Genomic DNA, 21226 nt, shown 5'->3' with positions numbered 1-21226 from the left:
AGGGACTTATTCCCAGTTAATTTGGGCTAGGATTGCAGTTAATTTCTTTTATTTTAAGATGAATTTGGACATACAGGATCAGATGCAAAACTTTTTAGCTTTCATTTAAAACAATATAAAACTGAAAAACTTTGCAAAGAACATCACAACCACCAGCTCTGAAAGCATAAATCTATTGAAGTGCACATTTCAGCATTTTGTACATTTACTGAAATGAATCAAGTTCTTAACGGAACAATAGGTTTTCAGCAGTGAAGGCACTGTTGTATTTAAGCTACGTGTGCCTGTTAACTTAGATAAAGATCATTACGAGTTTCTACAGAACCTCAGCAAGCTTGTTGCAAAGAAACAAGTAGATTATAAAGGAAAATGGGTTGGGTATTTTTTAAGAAAACATTTATTTTGGAGGCAGGTGATAGGGAGCAATGACTATTGAAATAAAGAAATCTCACAGTGAACATGTTTTTCAAATTGAGTTTTTTTCCTGTTTTGGAATACTCAAAATGAGTTCACAGAACTTTAGCCTAATGGTTGCCATCAATTTGAGTTGAATTAATTTTATAATGAAATGATTTTAGAATGTTGTACTATTTTATTGTTGTTAGCTGCCCTGAGCCCGGCTTCGGCTGGGGAGGGCAGGACATAAATAAAATTTATTATTATTATTATTATTATTATTATTATTATTATTATTATTATTATTATGTTTAGGGCATGCATTTGTTACATATCCAAAGTTTAAACTTTGAGTAAGGTGTTTGGAGATACCTGCATCTTTGTCAGTGAAATATTAAATAAAATTAAAGGACAGGTCTCCTTGATTGAGACCACGCAGTACCCATTATGCACAAAACTCAATTTCTGGCAGCACAATCAGTAAAACTTAAAAGGTTACAAATCACAATGAAAGCTCTGCAAATTCCAAAATTAATGACTGTGGGTGCTGCTAAAGGTTCCTGGCACTGCCTAGAATTTGGGAGGCAATGAGAAATCGCCCAATTTCCAGCACTACTATTGTGTGCCCCCACCAAATTAAAATCAAGTTACATATGATTTGTTTATTTATTTATGACATGTGAGTGCCGACCCATAACATAAAGTTATCTGGGTGATTTACAATAAATAAGTAAAGCACCATTTAAACAAAAAGTAAAATATAGTATTATCAAATCAAATGCAACACATACAAATAATAAAGAAAAAGATTCAGAACAGCACCTATACAAAAAGAGATAAAAGGCAGAAAATACATAACCACCCGTATTACAAGTAGAAAACATGATCAGAAAAAAACCCCACGCTAAAATTATAAACAAAACTTTCTAGCCATTTAAAAAAATAAAATGCACGAAGGCCAGAAGAGATACAATAGCGGAGCAGGAAAGTACACAAAGTAGACAGTCGTTTTTTAATAAACGCACAATGCATTACATGCTGATGTTCATTGGTGTGTTTATAAAACCTAATGGCTCTCTCTGTTTCCATTAAAATGTCAGAGCAAAGGATGATTTGCAGCGCTATTATCTATGCAGCCTCTTGAAGTAGCAACCTAAAAAGGGGGTGGGAAAGCTCTGGGACAGCTTCCCAGAATGGCAGTGCTGCTCTTGATAATCTAACAAATTTATAAAAAATATGACAGCTGCATCTATGAACTTACATTTATCATCTTAGCTTTCAGATATATTTAGTAACTGTATTGACTCCCCTCTTGTTGAAATCACGGCGGAAGCTGTATCAAGAAATGGTAGCGTTGGAAGTGTGCATAACTTAAAGGTCAGTAAGGATGAATTTACATTGCAATGAAAAACCTTTTACCCCAATTCCTTACTGCAGCCGCTTCTCCTCATACAGTGGTGGGCAAACAGTTTGGCAAGCATTCCACAAGTTCAAGTGTGAGATAGTGCCATTCTAGTGCATGACATCTTATCCACAGTTAATGTGTCTGAAGGAGCGTCTCCACCCCCCATCATTCAGTCCGGACACGGAGGTCCAGCTCCGAGGGCCTTCTGGCAGCTCCCTCACTGCAAGAAGCGAGATTACAGGGAACCAGGCAGAGGGCCTTCTTGGTAGTGGCGCCTGCCCTGTGGAACGCCCTTCCAGCAGATGTCAAGGAAATAAACAATCTGACTTTTAGAAGACATCTGAAGGCAGCCCTGTATAGGGAAGTCCTTAATGTTTGATCTTTTATTGTGTTTTTAATGCTCTGTTGGGAGCCGCCCAGAGTGGCTGGGGAAACCCAACCAGATGGGCAGGGTATAAATAATAAATAATAAATGGTTGTTGCTGCTGCTGAGAGTAACAACAACAAAAATCCAACAAATTAGCAATTGTGTCACTGACTGGAAATTAAGATAGGAACCTTAGCTAATGGGGTGTGTGCCCCGTTCCAGCTGAAGTGAGGGGACCATTCCTTCTCACCTGCCTAGGGAGCCGGAGTAGGGATGATTTAATCTATTCTATTTACTTTTGGCCAGGAGGGCTTAAGTGCCCTCAGGCCAGGTAGCTCATGTAAAGGCTATTGTAGGAAGAATCCTAGAAGACCTGCCTTGCAGGCCTTTTTCCACCTGGACTGACTCCAGCTACAAAAGTTGAGGCTGAAGATACTCTTGTTTAGCGGGGTTTGTTGCTGTTATTGATTTTTTGGGGGGTTATCTTTATTTTTAGATGTTATGATTAATGATAATAATAATAATAATAATAATAATAATAATAATAATAATAATAATAATAATAATAATAATAATAATAATAATTTATTTGTACCCCGCCCATCTGGCTGGGTTTCCCCAGCCACTCTTGGCGGCTTCCCACAAAGATGAAAAATACACTAAAATGTCACATATTAAAAACTTCCCTGAACAGGGCTGCCTTCAGATGTCTTCTGAATGTCAGGTAGTTGTTTATCGCTTTGACATCTGATGGGAGGGCGTTCCACAGGGCGGGCGCCACTACCGAAAAGGCCCTCTGCCTGGTTCCCTGTGGAACTTGTGCAATTTGGTTGTGTGCTTTTTATGTGCTTTATTGTTTTTGACTACTTTTGTTATATTTGTCATTAAAGTTAATCTTTTCATGTTGTAAACTGCCTTGAACATGGTTTTTTAACCATGGAAAGGCAGCATGCAAATTGGATGATGGTTTTATATGGGGACTACTGTGGCAGCATTCCAGCCAAACCATGGTGGAAGATCTTAGGTATTATCCAGATAAGGTTAACCAGGGTGGGTGGGTGAGGAACTGAATTTTAACTTTTGGATTCAGGAGCAGAATGTACTTTACGTAGACAACAGCCTATAAATACTATTGTGAACAGACACCTTTACCTTGATTTGCAGGATCTTCTACTTAAATGTCTGACACAATAAGATATTTATACTGGAACACTGGGTCTGTAAAAGCCCATATTGGTGTTTTGATATGTACAACATTAAGTGAGCAGATTAGTAAACAAAAAAGTATTGTATATAATTTATCTCACATGCAAATGCTGGGTGATGTTTTGGAACAGCAAGATGTAGCAAAGTGATGCCAAAACTCCTAACAGCCCCAAATGGGAGGCTTGCAAGGAAAATTGTGGTTCACATCAGGAGGTGAACAGCACAAAACCCACTTGCAGAGCCAAATTACTACTCACAGAATGGAGATATGGATTGTATCTGATAGTATGGATTAAGGCTAGTGCTTACTGTAGAATTTGGTTGATGATAGCTTTCAGACAAAAGTAGAGATAAATGTTACAATCTATTATTTGAGTTTTGTTTTGTTTTCTGAGTAAATGCTATTTAACACAAGCCTTCATGTTAACAGGTCTTTTAATTGTTTTACTCTTGAGCGATTTCTCTCCTTCCTTCTTCTATAAGTCTACAGGTTTAACTGACATACCATGTTTCAAGTACAAATACATTTATGTACAATGGATATACCCTTCTTCGGATAATTTAGAAGAAATGTGGCCTGGAGAAGTTTTAAATATTGTACCTACCCTAAAAGAATTTGCTGCTACAGCTGCAATAGTTAGGCCTGTGCAGAGATTGTTTGAGGCCTGGGAAAGAAGTCTTGTTAGAATAAACTTAAGTAAAAAAGCATCTGTGCCCTGGTGGGGGCAAGTGTACTTGGCTCCTCACTCTGCATGGGCCTGGCAGTAGTGCATGTTATAAAAAACCCAGTACACTAATTAGCTATAGGCCTATACTAATAATGCCATTATTTCAAAAAGTGAATATCCAGACACAAAAGTTGTTGAGCTTTTTGAGCTATTCTTAAGGAAATTTGCCAAAATCTACGCTTCCAACATAGGTTGTCATATGTCCAGATTTTCCTGGAAATTTTAGCAATTTCTGCCTGGGGCGCTGTTACAGATGGCCGAATCCCAGCTACGTCCAGGAAATTCTGGATGTATGGCAACCCTACTGTACACCAACCCAAATGAAATGGAGCTGGTAAAGATCATTTACCCCATTTAGGGTGGGCAATGGTTGCAGCCCGTCCTGGCTCCTTGGGGAGGGGCCTGCTCCTCACCCTTTGTGGCTGGTCATTTGGTTTTGACTCACCTGGCCTCAGGGGGTAACAGGATTGACTGCCAAATTTTTAATTTGAATTGGCCAATAGAGGCCAGGCGCATCGACAGCAGACCAGAGGAAGCACAACTTCATTCTAGTTCGGTGCTGTAGAATATAGGCTAGCTGCCCTGAGCCACCAGCCTAGTTGGCGGCAGCAGTTGAGAGTACGCATCTATCGCTTGGGGCAGGTGTACAGGGTGCACCCCCAAGGTGGGTGTGGGGCGGAGGGAGCCCACTGGGGCTCACCAACTCTCCTCCACCCCCCCCCCCCGGTTAGGTCTGACCTGAGAGCAGGGTTGCAGCTGGGTGCATGCTGGAGCCAGGCTCTGGTGGGAGCCTGTTTTGGGGGTGCCTGGTAGCACCACCTCACCAAAATGTGCGCAGGGCGATGGCCCCCTCAGCCCCCCCATGCTACGCCAGTGCACCCATCCTCCCTACAAGCAGGTCAGCGGGCACTATTTCTGCAAGACCTTGCAGTGGATATAAATGGCTGCCATATTCAGGGCTGGGAAGTAATTTGCTTGCAAACAAATTGGGCCTGCTTGGGGGGGTTTTGCCTTCATCGTAGCAATTGACACAACTTCTGATGTATAAGGCAATGGGTTGTATCTTCAATCTATTCCTGGGAAGGGGGCGAGAGTTGGTGCCTCACCTCCGCCCACACTTGAGCAGATGCAATATGTCAGGGTACCCTCCAAAGGCGTCTGGGTGGAAGATTCTGTCTTGAAGCTGAAAAGAGGAGCAGACGGGCCCAGAACTTTCAATGGAGGCCTGGTGGAGGGGCAGCTTAGCTGACCTGCATCTTGAAGTGACCCTTAACCCAGGCATGACTCTGTTCAAACATCGCCTTCAGTCAGGAGGCTGATTTAGGATACAAACCCACTGTCTAAGCCAGCCTTTCTCAACCTGTGGGTCCCCAGATGTTGTTGAACTACAACTCCCATCACCCCTAGCTAGCAAGGCCAGAGCTCAAGGATGATGGGAGCTGCAGTCCAACAACATCTGGAGACCCACAGGTTGAGAACCACTGGAAGCCAAAGCCTACCTACATCTGTGACAAATAAAGTTGTGGCCAATTCAATTCCATAACGTTGTTGTGTCCTTTTCCTCTCTCCTGTTTACTGCCCCCCCTTCCCGTCCAAGGGGTACTGGTTCCTGAAGAAAGGCCTGATGTGACTGATAAGAAGCAAATACTGAATGAGCCATAAAGACTCCAGACACAGGCAACATTCTCAAAATAGAGAACTGTAATGATGAATATCATGACCTTTTCTGTACGTGGCTGTGTAAGATTCCTGTATGTGGCTCTTTATGGCACTTAGTATTTAGAAGAATGAATAGATTACAGTGGTACCTCGGGTTACATACGCTTCAGGTTACAGACTCCGCTAATCCAGCAATAGTGCTTCAGGTTAAGAACTTTGCTTCAGGATGAGAACAGAAATTGTGCTCCGGCGGTGGGGCAGCAGCAGGAGGCCCCATTAACTAAAGTGGTGCTTCAGGTTAAGAACACGTTCAGGTTAAGAACGGACCTCCAGAACAAATTATGTACTTAACCTGCGGTACCACTGTATAATATCTCATTTTTATTATACTTATAGTCAAGCAACATAATATATCAGCACAGTTTAATTCATTTTTGTGTTGCTCACTGAAAACAGATTAGATAATTTGGTCCGGGGCCTGTTAACCCGTAGAACCAGGTAGTTTAAAACACACATTAGAGCAGCCATGATGGTTCAGAATGGATGACCCTGTGCCATCTTTGTACAAGCTATTTGGAACTTTGTTCTAGGTTCCCGTCTGCTTGCCAAACCCTGGCATCCTGAAGGATAAGAGCAGCAGAAAAACAGCTATGAGGCCAAACAAAATTGAAAGCATAATATTTTGGCAAGGCGGTGCAGGAGTAGGTCCAAGTGCCCTGTGTGGAGAGCTGCTGATGAAACCAAGCTCCCAGTTTCTCTCTTTCCCCCTCCCAGGCAGATTATGGTAATTCATGGTCTACTTCTGGGGTTGCTACCTAAACCTTAAAATACAGAATCACGTATTGATTTAATCCCATATTTGAAGTCATCATCAAAAAGAGTGTGGGTCTGGTTGGGGTAGGGGGAGAGCGAGAGTTTGCATGGGCAGAGGGTGGGAGAGTGATGCGCGTGGCGTCACGGGTGAGGCAGCGAGGAAGGGCAAGATTGGAAGGAGAAGAAATCACTGAGTGCGGCGCCTGGAGAGCAGAGCAGCTAAAACGCGCCCCATTGAGGCACCTGCCCCTCAAACCTCTTCCTTGTGTGGCAACAGGTGGTGGTGGGCTGGCTCAAATTCTCACTCTTCAATTGCTTTGCATGTTGAATGCCCAACACCCTCAAATTATTTCCCTTCCAGCCTTGCCTGGCTGCTCCTCGCCATTCACAGGTGGCTCAGAGCATGTGGCCCGCTTCCCCCTTTTTTCCTTTCCTGGACTTACGTGCCATGCAGCTTTTTCCTGGCCTTGCTGCAACTGTGGGAAAGGTGACTGCAAGCTAACTAGCCCAGCAGCAACATTGGAAGGCATTCTGCAGCCTGCTTCTTTTTACTTCTCTTTGTATTGATGAAATTTATTTGTGTTTATGAAATCTATTTACGAAAATGAGATTTATGCAGCTCTTAAAATAGGGTAGAGACTCCAGCTCATGAGGGATAATGCTCTTTGCTCAAAGGAATCTACAGTCCTGTTCAAGGCTCAGGGCTTATCCACACTTCTTGATTGACTGAATTTATATACCGTCCTACACCTGGAGGTTTTGCCCAGCTCTTTACAGGCAGGTGTCTGCACGTTAATGCTCTGAGTGTGGGGGTATGGTTGTTGTTTGCTTCTGCCCTGAGCTCTCCCCATGAAAACCCACTCTTTAATTTCTTAAAATAATAATAACAATCAAATTCAATGAAAAATAATGTGTTTGTGGGAGGGGGGTTACTGGTTTGTTTATTATGATGGTGATCATGTATTTTGTGTTCTCATTTTGTATTTCTATGTTGTGAACTGCCCTCCAATCTTCAGATGGAAGGCAGTATACAAACTTTTTTCTTCACCATCAACATCGTAATTTGAAGCTGAATCAGAGCAAATGTAAATTAGGGTTTTCTGCAGATGAACTTTTGCTCCAATTGAGCTTGCAAGAGCAGCTTTTCACAGGGAAAGCTCCAGAGAAAAAAGACACAAAGTTATAAGCCATGGACCATGCTTGGAAAGAGAAGGTAGAAGGAAAGTGTGTCTAAGCCCTCGGTGTGTTGTTGTTGCAGCAACACTCAAATCTGTCTTTCCATCCAGGTGCTACCTGGAGCTATCCTCGGGTGTTACTTATCTTGCTTCTTTGCCTTTTGGGCTCTGACCTCTGCTTTTTTCAACTTCTGTTATCTTGGTTACTATCTGCTTTGTCTAACCTTGCCTGGGGGAACCTGACCTTTCCTTAACCAGACTTTGCTTCCTGAATTTTCCAGATGCTAATAGAATATGATGCAGACTCTTTGCCTAGCACAAGACCCCATTTGCGCTAGAACCCCTGGGCTGGGTCAGAATAACAAGTGACTATACATGTACACTAGGGACACAGGTGGCGCTGTGGGTTAAACCACAGAGGCTAGGACTTGCCGATCAGAAGGTCGGCGGTTCGAATACCCACGACGGGGTGAGCTCCCGTTGCTCGGTCCCTGCTCCTGCCAACCTAGCAGTTCGAAAGCACATCAAAGTGCAAGTAGATAAATAGATACCGCTCCGGTGGGAAGGTAAACGGCGTTTTTGTGTGCTGCTCTGGTTCACCAGAAGCGGCTTAGTCTTGCTGGCCACGTGACCCAGAAGCTGTACGCCGGCTCCCTCGGCCAATAAAGCGAGATGAGCATCGCAACCCCAGAGTCGGTCATGACTGGACCTAATGGTCAGGGGTCCCTTTACCTTTATACATGTACACTAAAAGTAAGTTGCATTCATTCCCCACCCAGAAGTGTAACTTCTAGAAACTCTGTGGAGGTTGAAATTAGCTTTTTCTCAGTGGCAAAAGGGGTACTCGAATTTCATCCTTCTGTAGCTGCTCTTTTCTCATTAAGCAAATCACCACCAGTGCATCTTTGAATGAGCTAGGTAACGCTGCTCTGAGGACGGTTTGGTTTAGTGCAGTAATGGGGAATATCCGCCCTGTGGGTGTAATGAGGCCTGGCAGGGATTCTAATTTGGCTCACAAGTCTGTTTTCACCAAACTATGCCCACCTGCCCCACACCTGATGCCAGTGTGCAGTAGGTAAAGGTGCTGTTGCAAAAGATCATTCAGGAGTTTGAAGTGTGCTCCAGATTGTTCCTTGGCAAGTAGTGCATCTTGGTGCTGAAAGCAAGTCCCTTTGAAGTTGGTATCATAATGACAATAGGTGACTGAAAGGTGGGCTGACCTACCCACCTGTCCATTTGGCTTGCAGGTGAGGTCACAAGTTGTATCCAGTTCCCCACCACTGGTTCACTTCCTTCTTTAAATATGAATTGACTTTGGGTTATATATAGACCACCACCGACTCTGACCAACAGGCAGGTGTTTTTCATAACCCTGCCACCGGTGATGACAGAATCTTTGGCCTCCTAAAGACAAGAGCCCACACACCGAGGAGTAAGCCCCATTTAAAGCCACATGTGCATTTAAAGCATAGGGGACTCAATATGGGTGTTATCTCAACCAGGTGACATGGGAATCATCCCTCAGTCTGGTCCTGGGAAGCACAGCCCCAAGAAAGTGAACTGAGGGATCATCCACACTTCCATTTGCCCTGATGCCTTCCCCCAGGAAAACCTGTGCTTCAGGACTGAACTGGAACAAACAGCAACCAGATTTTCCATGGCTTACCATTTATTCCAATTTAGTGCGAAAGAGTGGATTTTCCAAAGGAAACTGGCAGGAGAAAGGCAAAACAGCTCGGACCCATGCCTAGAAGGAGATGAGGAACTATATCACCTTTAGAAGACATCTGAAGGCAGTCTTGCATTGGGAAGCTTTTTAATGTGTAATGTTTTATTATGTTTTTATATATGTTGGAACCCAGACAGATGGGGCAACCCAGACAGATGGGCAGGGTACAAATAAATTATTATTATTATTAACATTAGCAGGGGACAAGTGGAAAGCCACTCGGGCCTGTGCTGTCTAAAGCACAGGGCAAGCAAAAGTGTGGACGAACCCCAAGTTGCGTTTCAATACCAGAGTTCAGTTTAACCATATATCTCAGAAAATGTTTAGACTTCCTTTGAAGAACGATTATTCTTAACAATAATATTAAAAGGTTAAAGCTATTGGAAAAATGCTGGGGAGGTAATGTATAATAGTGTACAGATAGCATTGATTTCAAGATTTATTATCTTGTCATAAATGTACAATAACTAAATAGTACGGTGGGCCACATTTCTATGTTTGATGCTTATGGAAATTGCTATGATGCCTCCAAGCCAAATGTGCGTGCTATAAACTTGTTTTAACTTGTTTTGGTATTTCTCACCCATGTGAATGCTTGTGTGTATTTGCACACAGAGAAATGATTCCAAGGTGCAAGTGGTTCTGCAAAAAAGTACTAATTATTCAATCCAGCACAACGTATTACATGATAAAAAAAAAGTTCCAACACCTATAGCCTTTTCTGTGCATAATACAGCTCTGGCTGTGAACATCATTTCATCTCATGAAACACACGCTTAACCATTAGCTTGAGTAAAAAATACATGCTGATCAACATACATGATCAATTTTTGCTGTTTCAAAAACACCTGCAATTCTGTTAACTAGGAGCTGATTAAAAAAAACAACCCAAAACCCCCCACATAAGAATGCAATACTCTTGTAGGGAATATAAAAACAAAATTGTGGAATCAGATGTACCACGACACAAACAGTGGTTTAAAATAATTTGAAACATACTAAACAGTATATAGTGTACTTATAGAATCACAACAAAAAAGTTAAAGACAGCAATAGTATGAAAAGTAGAGAAAATATGAATGTTTTAAAATGTGCCTTATGTATTCCAATTATGTAGGAGTGAGCTTGGTTGACAGGGGCTTTGCGGGTGCTGCCAACTGGCACTTCAATGTATCAAATCACATGACGGTGGTGACAGGTGATGGACGGATGGCTGGCTCCAGCCACCAGTCAAATTCAGCCTGCAAGCCCAGCCCTGCTAAAGATCTGGCCCATGAAGCCAAAAAGTCTCCTCTGCTCTATAACTAAAATGGGTGGAAAATGAGGAGTTACACCGAAAATAATGTGTTTTCAACAAAATGTTGCATATATGAAAAAGTTGAACACCTCTATTGTGGGTGAGGTCTGGCTCTCCAGATGGCGTTGGACTCCATCTCCCATCAGCTTCGGACAGTGTGGTCAGGGATGATGGGAGTTGTTGTCTAACAAGATCTGCAGGGCTAAATGGTCCTCATCCCAAATCTAAGTAAAACAAAATACTAGACTCAAAGAAGCAATACAAATACTGGATTATTTTGAAACAACATAACATATTGAGCAAGAATTTCTTTTCACTACTGAAGAAAATTTATCTCACAAAGGTGAGATATTTCTATTTGTTCAACGAAGAAGGAGGAAAAGTCAGAAAGATGCCAATGAAGGAGAAAAAGTCAGAAAGATGCCATTCACACACCATTTTTTCCTCAGTGTGGGAAAAGGGAACATAAAAAGAATGAAGGCAGAAAGGCAACGAGGTTCAGAGGTATGAAGATCATAGGAAGAGGCAAGCTGTGTCAGACGGGCTTGGAACGTGAAGGGAATGATGCACAACAATAAACTGTTGGGGAGGGAAAACAAATAATAGAATTAATGACTGAGCAAAATATTTTAGGCCGCAATCTTACCTGAAGTGAGTCCCATTAAGCTCAGTGGGGCTTAGTTCTTAGTAGACATGTATAGGATTAAATATCCAACACATTCCTTTATGACTGCTGCCAGCATGAGCAAAATTAATGCAGTTTTTGTAAATAGAATTGCAACTGTTCTAACGTACAGGTGGCCCAATTCGGTATTCTCAGTAGCTACCCTACTCGATAGACCTCTGGCTTTGAAACTAAGATCACGGAACCCTATTTAAGGATGAAATCACTGCCCTCAAAAAAGAACGTGCATCTTGAATGGGAGATAGAAATATTAACCTCACGTCCCTGCAATAGGGAGTTATTTCAGCAACTGGGGTGGGTAATGGAATTCATTCCCAAGCTGCGGAGAGATCAGCATTAGCAGAAGTGAGGATGGCTCTTTATTAACTTTTAAAAATTGGCTGCCATCAACAGCAGAGAGATCCTTTCTCATCAGTACAGCCACTATTTCGTTTTCCCTCAGAATGACCTCGACACTAGGAACGCATAGATCAGTCTAGGTCAGGTCTCTATCACATGTGTACATTCAGTCATATGTGCGTTCCATCCAGTTTCTGCATTTATTTGCTATTGTTTTAAAATTTTGCACAAACTTTGTATTTGAATAATATTTAATCACAAAAATACAACTAAATGTGTATTATTTCATTGTACACATTTCCAAACATATTTTATCCTCAAATACACATCTTGGTAGAATCACTGAAGTGCATCACAAAATTTGGAAAAGTAAAAAATGTGAAGGGTAAGCACATCTTCTGTAATGCTTCTTTTGTAAATGGCTTAGATTTTTAAAGATGAAATTGTGGTAGACGAGTAAATGAAACGGTCTCCTTCGCCCAACAGCTTCTAAGGCAGTAGGCAAGGAAGCTTTTCAGAATTTGCTTTCCCTATATATTGTAAACCGCCCTATCATCCTTGGATGAAGGGCAGGACAGAAATTTAATAAAGAAATAAAATAAATTCTAACCTGCAGAGTTTTCTGAAAAGTGCAGGCAATCGATGCCAGAATTCATAGAAATTAAATTCCTCAGGCATTGATACTGGACATAGTGTCGTTCTGGGGCAGTGTGGCAGAAATTGGGGGCTCCTATTTCCTCCCACAATGCTCCAGAACACTACATCCAGAGCTGTTGTAGAGGAAATGAAATGGTGACTTGGCTCCCAGCAGGAGCGCTCTGCTGTCGTCATTGCCTGCGGCAGTATCAAAATACACTTTTAAAAGTTAGAAAACATCACTGTTGTTACTAACTGTATGTCTCCCCGCCGCCCTACCCAGAGACTGAATCCCCCTCTCAAATCAAGCAGCAAATCTGGACTTGCAACTCTATGATTCTATGAAATTTGGGAGGGAGGGGATTTCAATGCAATTTCATACTATGCATTGCATTCAGCCACAGGGAAGTGAAGGATGTTTTCCATTAAGCACTTAGTTCATGAATGGTGATAGCATTTTTTATTGCTCCCCATATACAAAAAGCTCCCTGCATGTAATAAAACAATGCATTAGATCAGGCATGGCCAAACTTGGCCCTCCAGCTGTTTTGGGACTACAATTCCCATCATCCCTGACTGCTGGTCCTGTTAGCTAGGGATGGTGGGAGTTGTAGTCCCAAAACAGCTTGGAGGGCTAAGTTTAGCCATGCCTGCATTAGATGGTTGGGAATCTTTGGGGCTTGGGACAGATTATTCCAGTGGAAAGCTATTGAAGTTTGCATTCCCCAAAACGGTCAGGGCCAGACATGCATACAATCATACATGCAATTGCACACAACTCTTCCTTATTCAGTGCCCTGGTTTATCAGCGGATCAGCTTTCAGGGGAGGGTGTTTTCATCCCCATTATGATGCTGGGCTCGGGATGCTTAATGGGATGGGGACAAAAATCAGGCCCACTCTTCAGACGATCAACATCCATCATCGGGAGACCAGGGACAGCACATTTCTATCTGGTGTGTGGTGGGCCCACAGAGAGTGTGGCTGGGGCAAGGGCGTGGCTGAGGAAGAGGGCTGGATGTGGAGGACTGTCAGGCCACATTACGCCGGCAGCCTAGAAGTTTCCCATCCCTGCATTAGAGTGACATGTTTAGTACGAGTCCATCTGGTGAACCAGAGCAAATCAGAGAGTATGCAAGCCTAAGGTCCACTCCCGATCTCACCCCAATGGCCAAGTACTAGATGAACAGGCTTATATTTCAAAACATTTCATGATGGCATAATATATTGTTATCTACGCATACAAGCACCACACAGAATTCAATGCAATATTCTGACGACACTCCTATGCGCACTTGTCTTGCAGTAAGTTTCACTGATCTCAATTGGACTTACTGATGAATAGATTATAGTATTGCAACCAGGTAAGTAATTCGCACAAACACAATGGAAACTTACTCTCCAGTAAATATGTTCTGATGAGGATGTTAACTCATTAAAAATTCTGCAAACCATGCATGTGACAAAACATTCTTTTAAGGCTGACACAGAATGAAAGTTCAACCAATCTCAAAATAACATAATAGAGAAAAGCAGATTAATAAAATAAAGACAAAGACATCCATGGATCAGTAATGTTAGAAATGCACACAATACATATATATGTATGCTTAGTGGTGCAAAAGGATAGATCATTTAAGGAGAATAAATAGGTCAAAGCACAAAACGGCAAGCAAGCACACTGCAACGCTATAGGCTGTACAGCTATTTTGCAACCTACCATATGATTTGAATAATCAGCAAATGGTTTGCATAATATGTATATCAGGCCATTCCTATCTGCAGGACTGAGATATGGCAGTCCTAAGATATCTCCCCCAGCAAGCAACATTTAAAAAAAAAACCTCAAGAGGCAAGTTCTAGATACTGAAAGCATTCCAGTGACAAGTTCTTAAGTTAGATATTTAACAACTGCCAATTTATCTATTTAACACAGCTTTGGAAAGCGACAGTTTTTATTATACACACAGAAACGCTGCTATTGCTTCTGAATCAGAGGTCTACTTTGGACAATATTTAGTGGGGAAACTTCACAGAAACAATTCTAGCATAATGAGTCTTCTATTCTGACACTTTATTAACATCTGTGGATCAATTCTGTAAGACACACTTTATGGAAAACACCTCCCACCCCCCAAATCAAAGTCCTTTCTACCTCAAATAGCCCTTTGACATAGACCTAATTCTCACTTAGGAACACCTTTAAGAGTTCAGGTGAAAGCTCACAGGGCAGCCTTTTCCCTGCAGATGTTTGGGGCTACAGCTTCTATCAGCATCAGCCAAGATTGCCAAGAGTCAGGGATTATGGGAGCTGCATCCCAAAATATACGGAAGGCATCAGGCTGGGGAAGGCTTGAATAGATGCATTTGCAAAGTACTTAAAAAGCAACAACTGAATTCAGTATTTTATGAATCACACAATGGAACTCTGTTAATGACCGCTCCCCACATTAAACGGGGGGCGTCCTTTGCGTGGTTGTGCGCAGCCCCTGGACCCTATACGGCCCCATTAGCACAGGCTTGGCTTCGCCTTCCCCAGGTGGGATACCTGGAGGTCTCCGCCTACCTCAGCCAGTTGCCCAATCCCCCCTGGGGAGGCATTGCCAAGGTGACCAGGCCAGGTAGGGGGAGGGACCCTGCCCACACGATAGGGGATCTTACCTGGGAATCTTCAGAGCTTCTCCCATCCTACCCACCCTCAGCTAAGCCTTCTTTTACAGATTAACCTTTTCTTCACAGGTACGTGGGCGCTGCTGCGTCAAGGTCGCTGTTGAAAGGCCAGAAAGGAATTCTCCTGCATCGGCAGGTTTGCCTTTCCCGTAGCAAAACGTCACAACTTTGGTGGTATCAGGCCTTGGGCGGAATCCTTTAGTCTATCTTCCCTGAATGGGGGGGCGTGCAGTGGTGACCCATGCCCCCTTCCTCTTTGCGGCGGCAATACCAGGGTTCCCCATTAAAGGGGTTTTTGAGGGGAGGCTTTGGCCGTACGCCTAGAGGTCGTCAGTGCTCTCCCCTGCGACAGCGGCGTAACGGGGGGTGGGCTCTCTCTGCTTGAACATATGTTCTCCAGAGCCAGCCCATCTCCCCCCACTGGATAACCCTGATTTTCACCAGATCCCTGGCGGAGGACTGGGAGGGATAAACACCCAATGCCTGAGCCAAGATCTACCCACATCCGAAATATAATAAAGTTGTGGCCAATTTTAATCCCATAGCATCGTTATTCCACATGGGTTTGGGGGACTCCGCCTGTCCACGCAATGACCACGTTTATATTTTGTATTTTCACGATGTATGAAATGTACAAGTGCAGAAAGGGGATTGGGTGGCAGCTGACAGGAAGCGGCTGGTTCCATAGCTTTGCTACATCACAATGTAAGAAGACAGCCCTCAGGCCACTTGGCAGTGGGACAGAGGTCTGGGCTAAGAGACTGAACTGGAATGGGAATTCTTTCTCTTCACTAGACAATAACCTAAGAACCTGTCCTGGGCATCAGCCTTCCCACATATGGTTGCTTCCCTCAATTATCCCTAAATGATTTCTTTACATGGGCAAAGAGATATTTGCCAGAAGGCTTAGAAATAAATTTAACCTGGGGCCATGATTGGCAGCTAGGAATACCAAGTTGCTGTTCTTTTTAGTGTGTCTGAACTGAGCATTCCTGTTTTGCAATGGGAGGTTGGCTCCTTCCCACCAATTTCAGGGTGGGGTGTGTCGTATTGGCACTATGCCATACATGTACTGATATACTGTTTTACTGTGTTTATGTTTTGAAAATAAAATATTGTAAAGAAAAAAACTGCACCACAAAATTCATATACATGCACATTTTGTATGGCTGTGTTTTGAATCTTATATTTTTTTCTGGAAAGTGAGGCTATGATAAATTTGGCTTTAAATGCAAACTGAATCAAATTTGCCCCCCATCCCTAACCATAGTGAACACTAGCTTTCCCTTGAAATTGGTCTCCATATCTGGTTGGATCCATTAGGCCACTGACTCTGGAACTTGGGTGTTAGGCTGGGGGGGAATCACAGGTAGGCTCTTCAAACCCCCCACCCCCCTTGGGGCCTTGGATGGAAGGGCTCAGATTTGTTACTGTGACAGAAATGTGGCCCCCACCAGTGCTGTCTCAAGTCAGCCTTCCTTCTTGCCCTGTCAGCAGATGGGTAGTCAGTAATATTGGGGGTCCCCTGTCCATGCAGTCCCAAATTGTCTGTAATAAAGAGGCAGGCTGCTTTAACCCAGACAATGGTTAGTTTTGACTATCTTTTCCCCTCCAATCTTGCTCCATCCCTGACTGCAGATGCAAATACACTTATAAAACTTCTATTAAAAAACAGACAAAATTAACTGAAAAACTGTGGATTTTGTTCTTCATTATTACTTTTTTAGCATTTAAAAATGCCGTCTCCCCTCCGCCCCCCCAACACAGTTTTATACCTATAAGTCAGGCGCTTTTGAAAAAAGGCAGAGCTGTAGACTGTAAGTACTAGACAGATACGAGAATAAATGTGGGCTATTTAATATTATCTCAAAAAAGTATTTTTGTGAAAAATGGGCTACAACGTTCATTGAAAGCGAGGAAAACAACAACAACGCTATGTTGAAACGAGAGGAAACAATGAGAAACCCTAAATAAATAAATAAAAACTTTATAAAAAAAAGAAACAAAAAACAAATAATGAATCTCACTTTAGTATCCAAACGCATGAAGTAAGATCATGATTGTTATCAGTAAAGAGTTGACATTCTTGAAAAAAATATTTTAGTCAAATTAATATAATGCATTGTGCATTTTTTTAAAAAAAGGAGACAGAGTGGAGAGGAAAACACATGTATGACTGGAAAGAGAACAGAGGAAAGTCTGGAAAAAGCCCCACCCCCCCACCCCCCGCCACAGAAGTTAAGAAAATGAAATATGCAATTATTCAAACGTACGTTTAGGCACCAGCTTGGGTGGGTCTGTAACATCGGCTTCACTGTACAATACGGTTGGATCCATAGTATCTCTGTCAGGAGGAGGGTATGGTGGGGGTGGGGGGATCACTAACTGGGGTGGGCCACGTGGGTTGCCTCTAGGAGGCTTTTGTGGCACATGCCGTCCATTACCTACAGGGGAATCAATTGGAATTTACTAGTTACTTTGATCATCAAGTCAAATATCTATTGCTTAGTTTTGCTCCGACTGCGTGTGAAAACCACTTTTTCCAAGCTGCCATCCACCGTCTGGGAAGCTGGCCATGCCAAAGTGTATAGGTGTCGACTAATAAACATTGACTGTTTTAAGTAGTGAGCATCTAGGAAAATCAATCAAACACCGTTTTTCATAATTGTGAAAAAGCCTGCTGGATGGTGCAATTTGCAAGTATGGTATGGTGTAGGCATGCTTTGGAGTATTTTTTTTATGATAAACAAAAACTTCAAAGCATGTGCTCACAAAACCACAATATATTTTTCCTTACTTCAAGCCCGATTTGTGGTCTTGCATTGTCTGATAAGGTCAGATGACCCATCATTCTTCCCTTGTATCATGTTTTATTCTCTTTCATCCACCTCTCCTACTCAGAGTAGATCCATTCAAAAATGCCTGATGTAAAGTTGATTTGTTTTAATGGGTCTACTCTACGATTTAACTGGATATCACCCAAACACCCAGTCATATAAATGCTGTTAAAGCCTGCATACATTCTTAGAAGTTATAATGGAGGCACTGGGATTTATTTCTCTCCAGACATTGCAGAACTACAACTCTCATAACCCTGACCACGTTGACTAAGGCTGATAAGAACTTGAGTCCAGAAACTTCTGGAATGTCACAAGTTCCCCATCCCTGCTGTAGTGGTTTAAATTTACGTAAAACATTTCTGCCAACACACACTAAGTGGGGCATAAGTCAACAAGTCATCACTTGTACTGCTGTGGACATGTTCTTTGTTAGACGTCTACCTTCCTCCAAGGGTGGTGGGGTGGCAAATCCCCCACATACTTTTTCTTGCAAATTAGCTGAGACCAACAGGCCCAACAACCAGTGAGCTCCATGGCTGAGAGGGGGTACTGGAATCAAGATCTCCTCAGGCTAAGCCTGACACTTTGGTCACTAAACCACATGACTAATTCTCTTTCATCCAACATGTTCTGTGAAGTGGCATGCAATTATCAGGGTATAATTCAAAACTTTCATTGTCACCAGTAAATATACAGTGGTGCCCCGCAAGACGAACGCCTCGCGAGACGCAAAACTTGCAAGACGAAAGGTTTTTTCGTTTTCGAGTTGCTTCGCAAGACGAATTTCCCTATGGGCTTGCTTCGCAAAACGAAGCTTGCCCCCGCACCCCGGACCTCTTTTGAACCAAGGGGCGGCAACAGGGAGAAGCGAACTTCTCCCCTCCGCCCCTTGCTTCAAAAGAGGGGACAGAGGGAAAGGCGCGCGCGCGCCTTCCCCTGTCTCCCCGGACCCCTTTTGAACCAAGGGGCGGCAACGGGGAGAAGCGATTCTCCCCGCTGCCCCTTCCCTTGCTTTAAAACAGGTCCGGGGACAGATTCTCCCCGCTGCCCCTTCCCTTGCTTTAAAACAGGTCCGGGGACAGAGGGGAAGGCCCGCGGCGCTTCCCCTCTGTCCCCGGACGGTCTCCATAGGAACGCATTGATTGATTTTCAATGCATTCCTATGGGAAACCGTGCTTCGCAAGACGAAAAACTCGCAAGAAGAAAAAACTTGCGGAACGAATTAATTCCGTCTTGCGAGGCACTACTGTACAGAGGTTGAATGGGGATGGTTGGAACCCATAGGAGTCAACTCCTAGGGGCCAAGGTCCGTTTGCCCCCCAAATAAAATATCTGAGGGGGCCGGAGGCCCCCAAAGTTGATGGGCATTGCCATTCAAATGGTGTGTGTGTGCTGCATCCTGTGATTGATTGTGCAGGCCAGGGCTTACCTGGGCTCCCTCAATATATTATTCAAGATGGTACCTCTTGTGAGAACAGTAAGGTTATAACATCCAGAGAGAATAAAGAGATGTACAATGTTCTTAAAATAGTCCTTCATAACAATATTCTTTCTAGATATATAAACAAGCACATCAGTGATACCCAAGCTAATGGATTTCTATTGCTACTTAAAAATTGGAACACTAAATATGAGGTAATTTAGTGAAAATAAATATAGACATAAAGCCAAATGGTTTCTTCCAAAATGGGAGGCATTTATAATGTAAGCAATTAAGAGTGTTCATTTATGCATGTACTGGTTGCTTTAGGGAACATGAGGCCATCAGATGGAATCTTAAATGCATCACAGAAGCTGTAACTTGATTAATTTAATGTACTGGTTGATTACTGCTGCTGTGTATGATTTCTCTCGTAGGTTTTAGCAATCCATCAAATGGCAACTTGCTAAGGATGCGACTAAGTATAATACCAACTGATTGTGAAGAATTTTCAGCTGAACCAAATTAATTCGGAATTTGGAGAAGTATGCCTTTTTTTGCCCAGGACTGATTTACAACTTATTATTTCTAGACATGGGACAATTTTGCCCATAATATCCAATATATACTCATAAAACAACAACCATTAAGTTGGGTTTTATTGTACTTGTATATATTCAATATACACCACTTTTCATAAGTAACCTCTGTAGCTAGATAATGGTGGAGGAATGTTGTCTGAGTACCTAAGAAAGGAATGTTAAAGCACCAGGAGAGTGCTGTTTAATATTCAACATTACAATGAAAACTGAAATATAACCAATTATTTAATATACACTATATGTTACACACTCTATCTATTTACTTCAGCAGAGTTCTTCAACCAATTCATAAAATATAGATTATTTCTTATTTCCAGACTTTCATTCTGTTATGTTAATAATTTTCCAGATTACACTGTTTCTTGTCCATGTGGGAATATGTTACTATTAGTACCAATATATCACACAACTTGCAGATAAGCATAAAGCACATGCATCAGGCGCAATCATAACAAATTGTTCTTACCAACGGTGCTTTTCCTCTTGTCTTCCATTTCTTCTGTCCTGTTCTGTATTGGAGGAGTTGGCGGGGGAGGGGCACGCCGTTTTTTCTTCTGTAAATCATTTTGCGATTCGCTTGGGGAAATCTGCCAAAGATGTGAAGGGAGGAAAACGGTACTAAGCATTTGAACTATTGCTTTTGGAGAACCATAATTATCTTCAACACTTTCAATATGTGTGTATGTTTCAAAATGGCGTTATGGGCCACAAAATGGGGTCTTGTAAATCTCTCAAAAATGTTGTCTGTTTTGGAAAAAAAAGGTACGTATTACAGCAAATAGAATAGCAGAGACTCTTTTCCCAATCACAATTCACACTCCAAGTGCTGGCTGTCTCCTAACCTTTGCAGAATGACCATGATAAAGACTTGGGGAGATTTCTTGAGGGACCCTAGTTATGGGTGATTAAATCATTATGGACATAGTTAGCTGGGTGTGCGAAGGGGGTGCAGACCACATGGTGAGTTGCCTGCCTGGTGAAAAGGTTTTGGATGTTGCATGTTGTCTATGTAGCCCGGTGGGCAGTGCTGGGAATGTGCCAGTGGTGCCTATTTGGGGCAATAGAGAGCTATTTGCCACCAAATGTACACATTGGAGGTGTGCACTGTCATTCTTGCAATGATGGACATGCCTGCAGACACACATTTGTCACATCACATTAGTTTTTTAGGCGCACAGTTAAATCACCTAGCTATTAGATATATTTGTCATATATATGTACTAGTTTCTCAAGACCATTCACCTCCTTGTGAATTGGGAA

At 42.6% G+C, this 21226-nt stretch overlaps 1 protein-coding gene across 14 annotated transcripts in view; it reads right to left on the bottom strand.

Annotated features, from left to right (window-relative positions):
• COBL (cordon-bleu WH2 repeat protein) overlaps window positions 1-21226 on the bottom strand; it is a 99730-nt gene that overhangs the window by 18379 nt on the left and 60125 nt on the right. For 13 of the 14 annotated variants that reach the window (XM_081166085.1, XM_081166079.1, XM_081166088.1 and 10 more), the window contains 2 exons: window positions 20433-20553; window positions 17378-17548 (listed from right to left, as the gene is read on the bottom strand). In XM_081166085.1, coding sequence (XP_081022211.1) covers window positions 17378-17548; window positions 20433-20553 — 292 coding nt within the window. The remainder of the gene's footprint in view (window positions 1-17377; window positions 17549-20432; window positions 20554-21226) is intronic. The other variant, XM_081166084.1, reaches the window with a different exon arrangement.

Source organism: Podarcis bocagei (assembly GCF_964188305.1).
Source record: "Podarcis bocagei genome assembly, chromosome: 13".
Classification (NCBI taxonomy): Eukaryota; Metazoa; Chordata; class Lepidosauria; order Squamata; family Lacertidae; genus Podarcis; species Podarcis bocagei.
The sequence above is the reverse complement of the archived record's forward strand: the minus strand, read 5'-3'. Positions and strand labels throughout refer to the sequence as shown.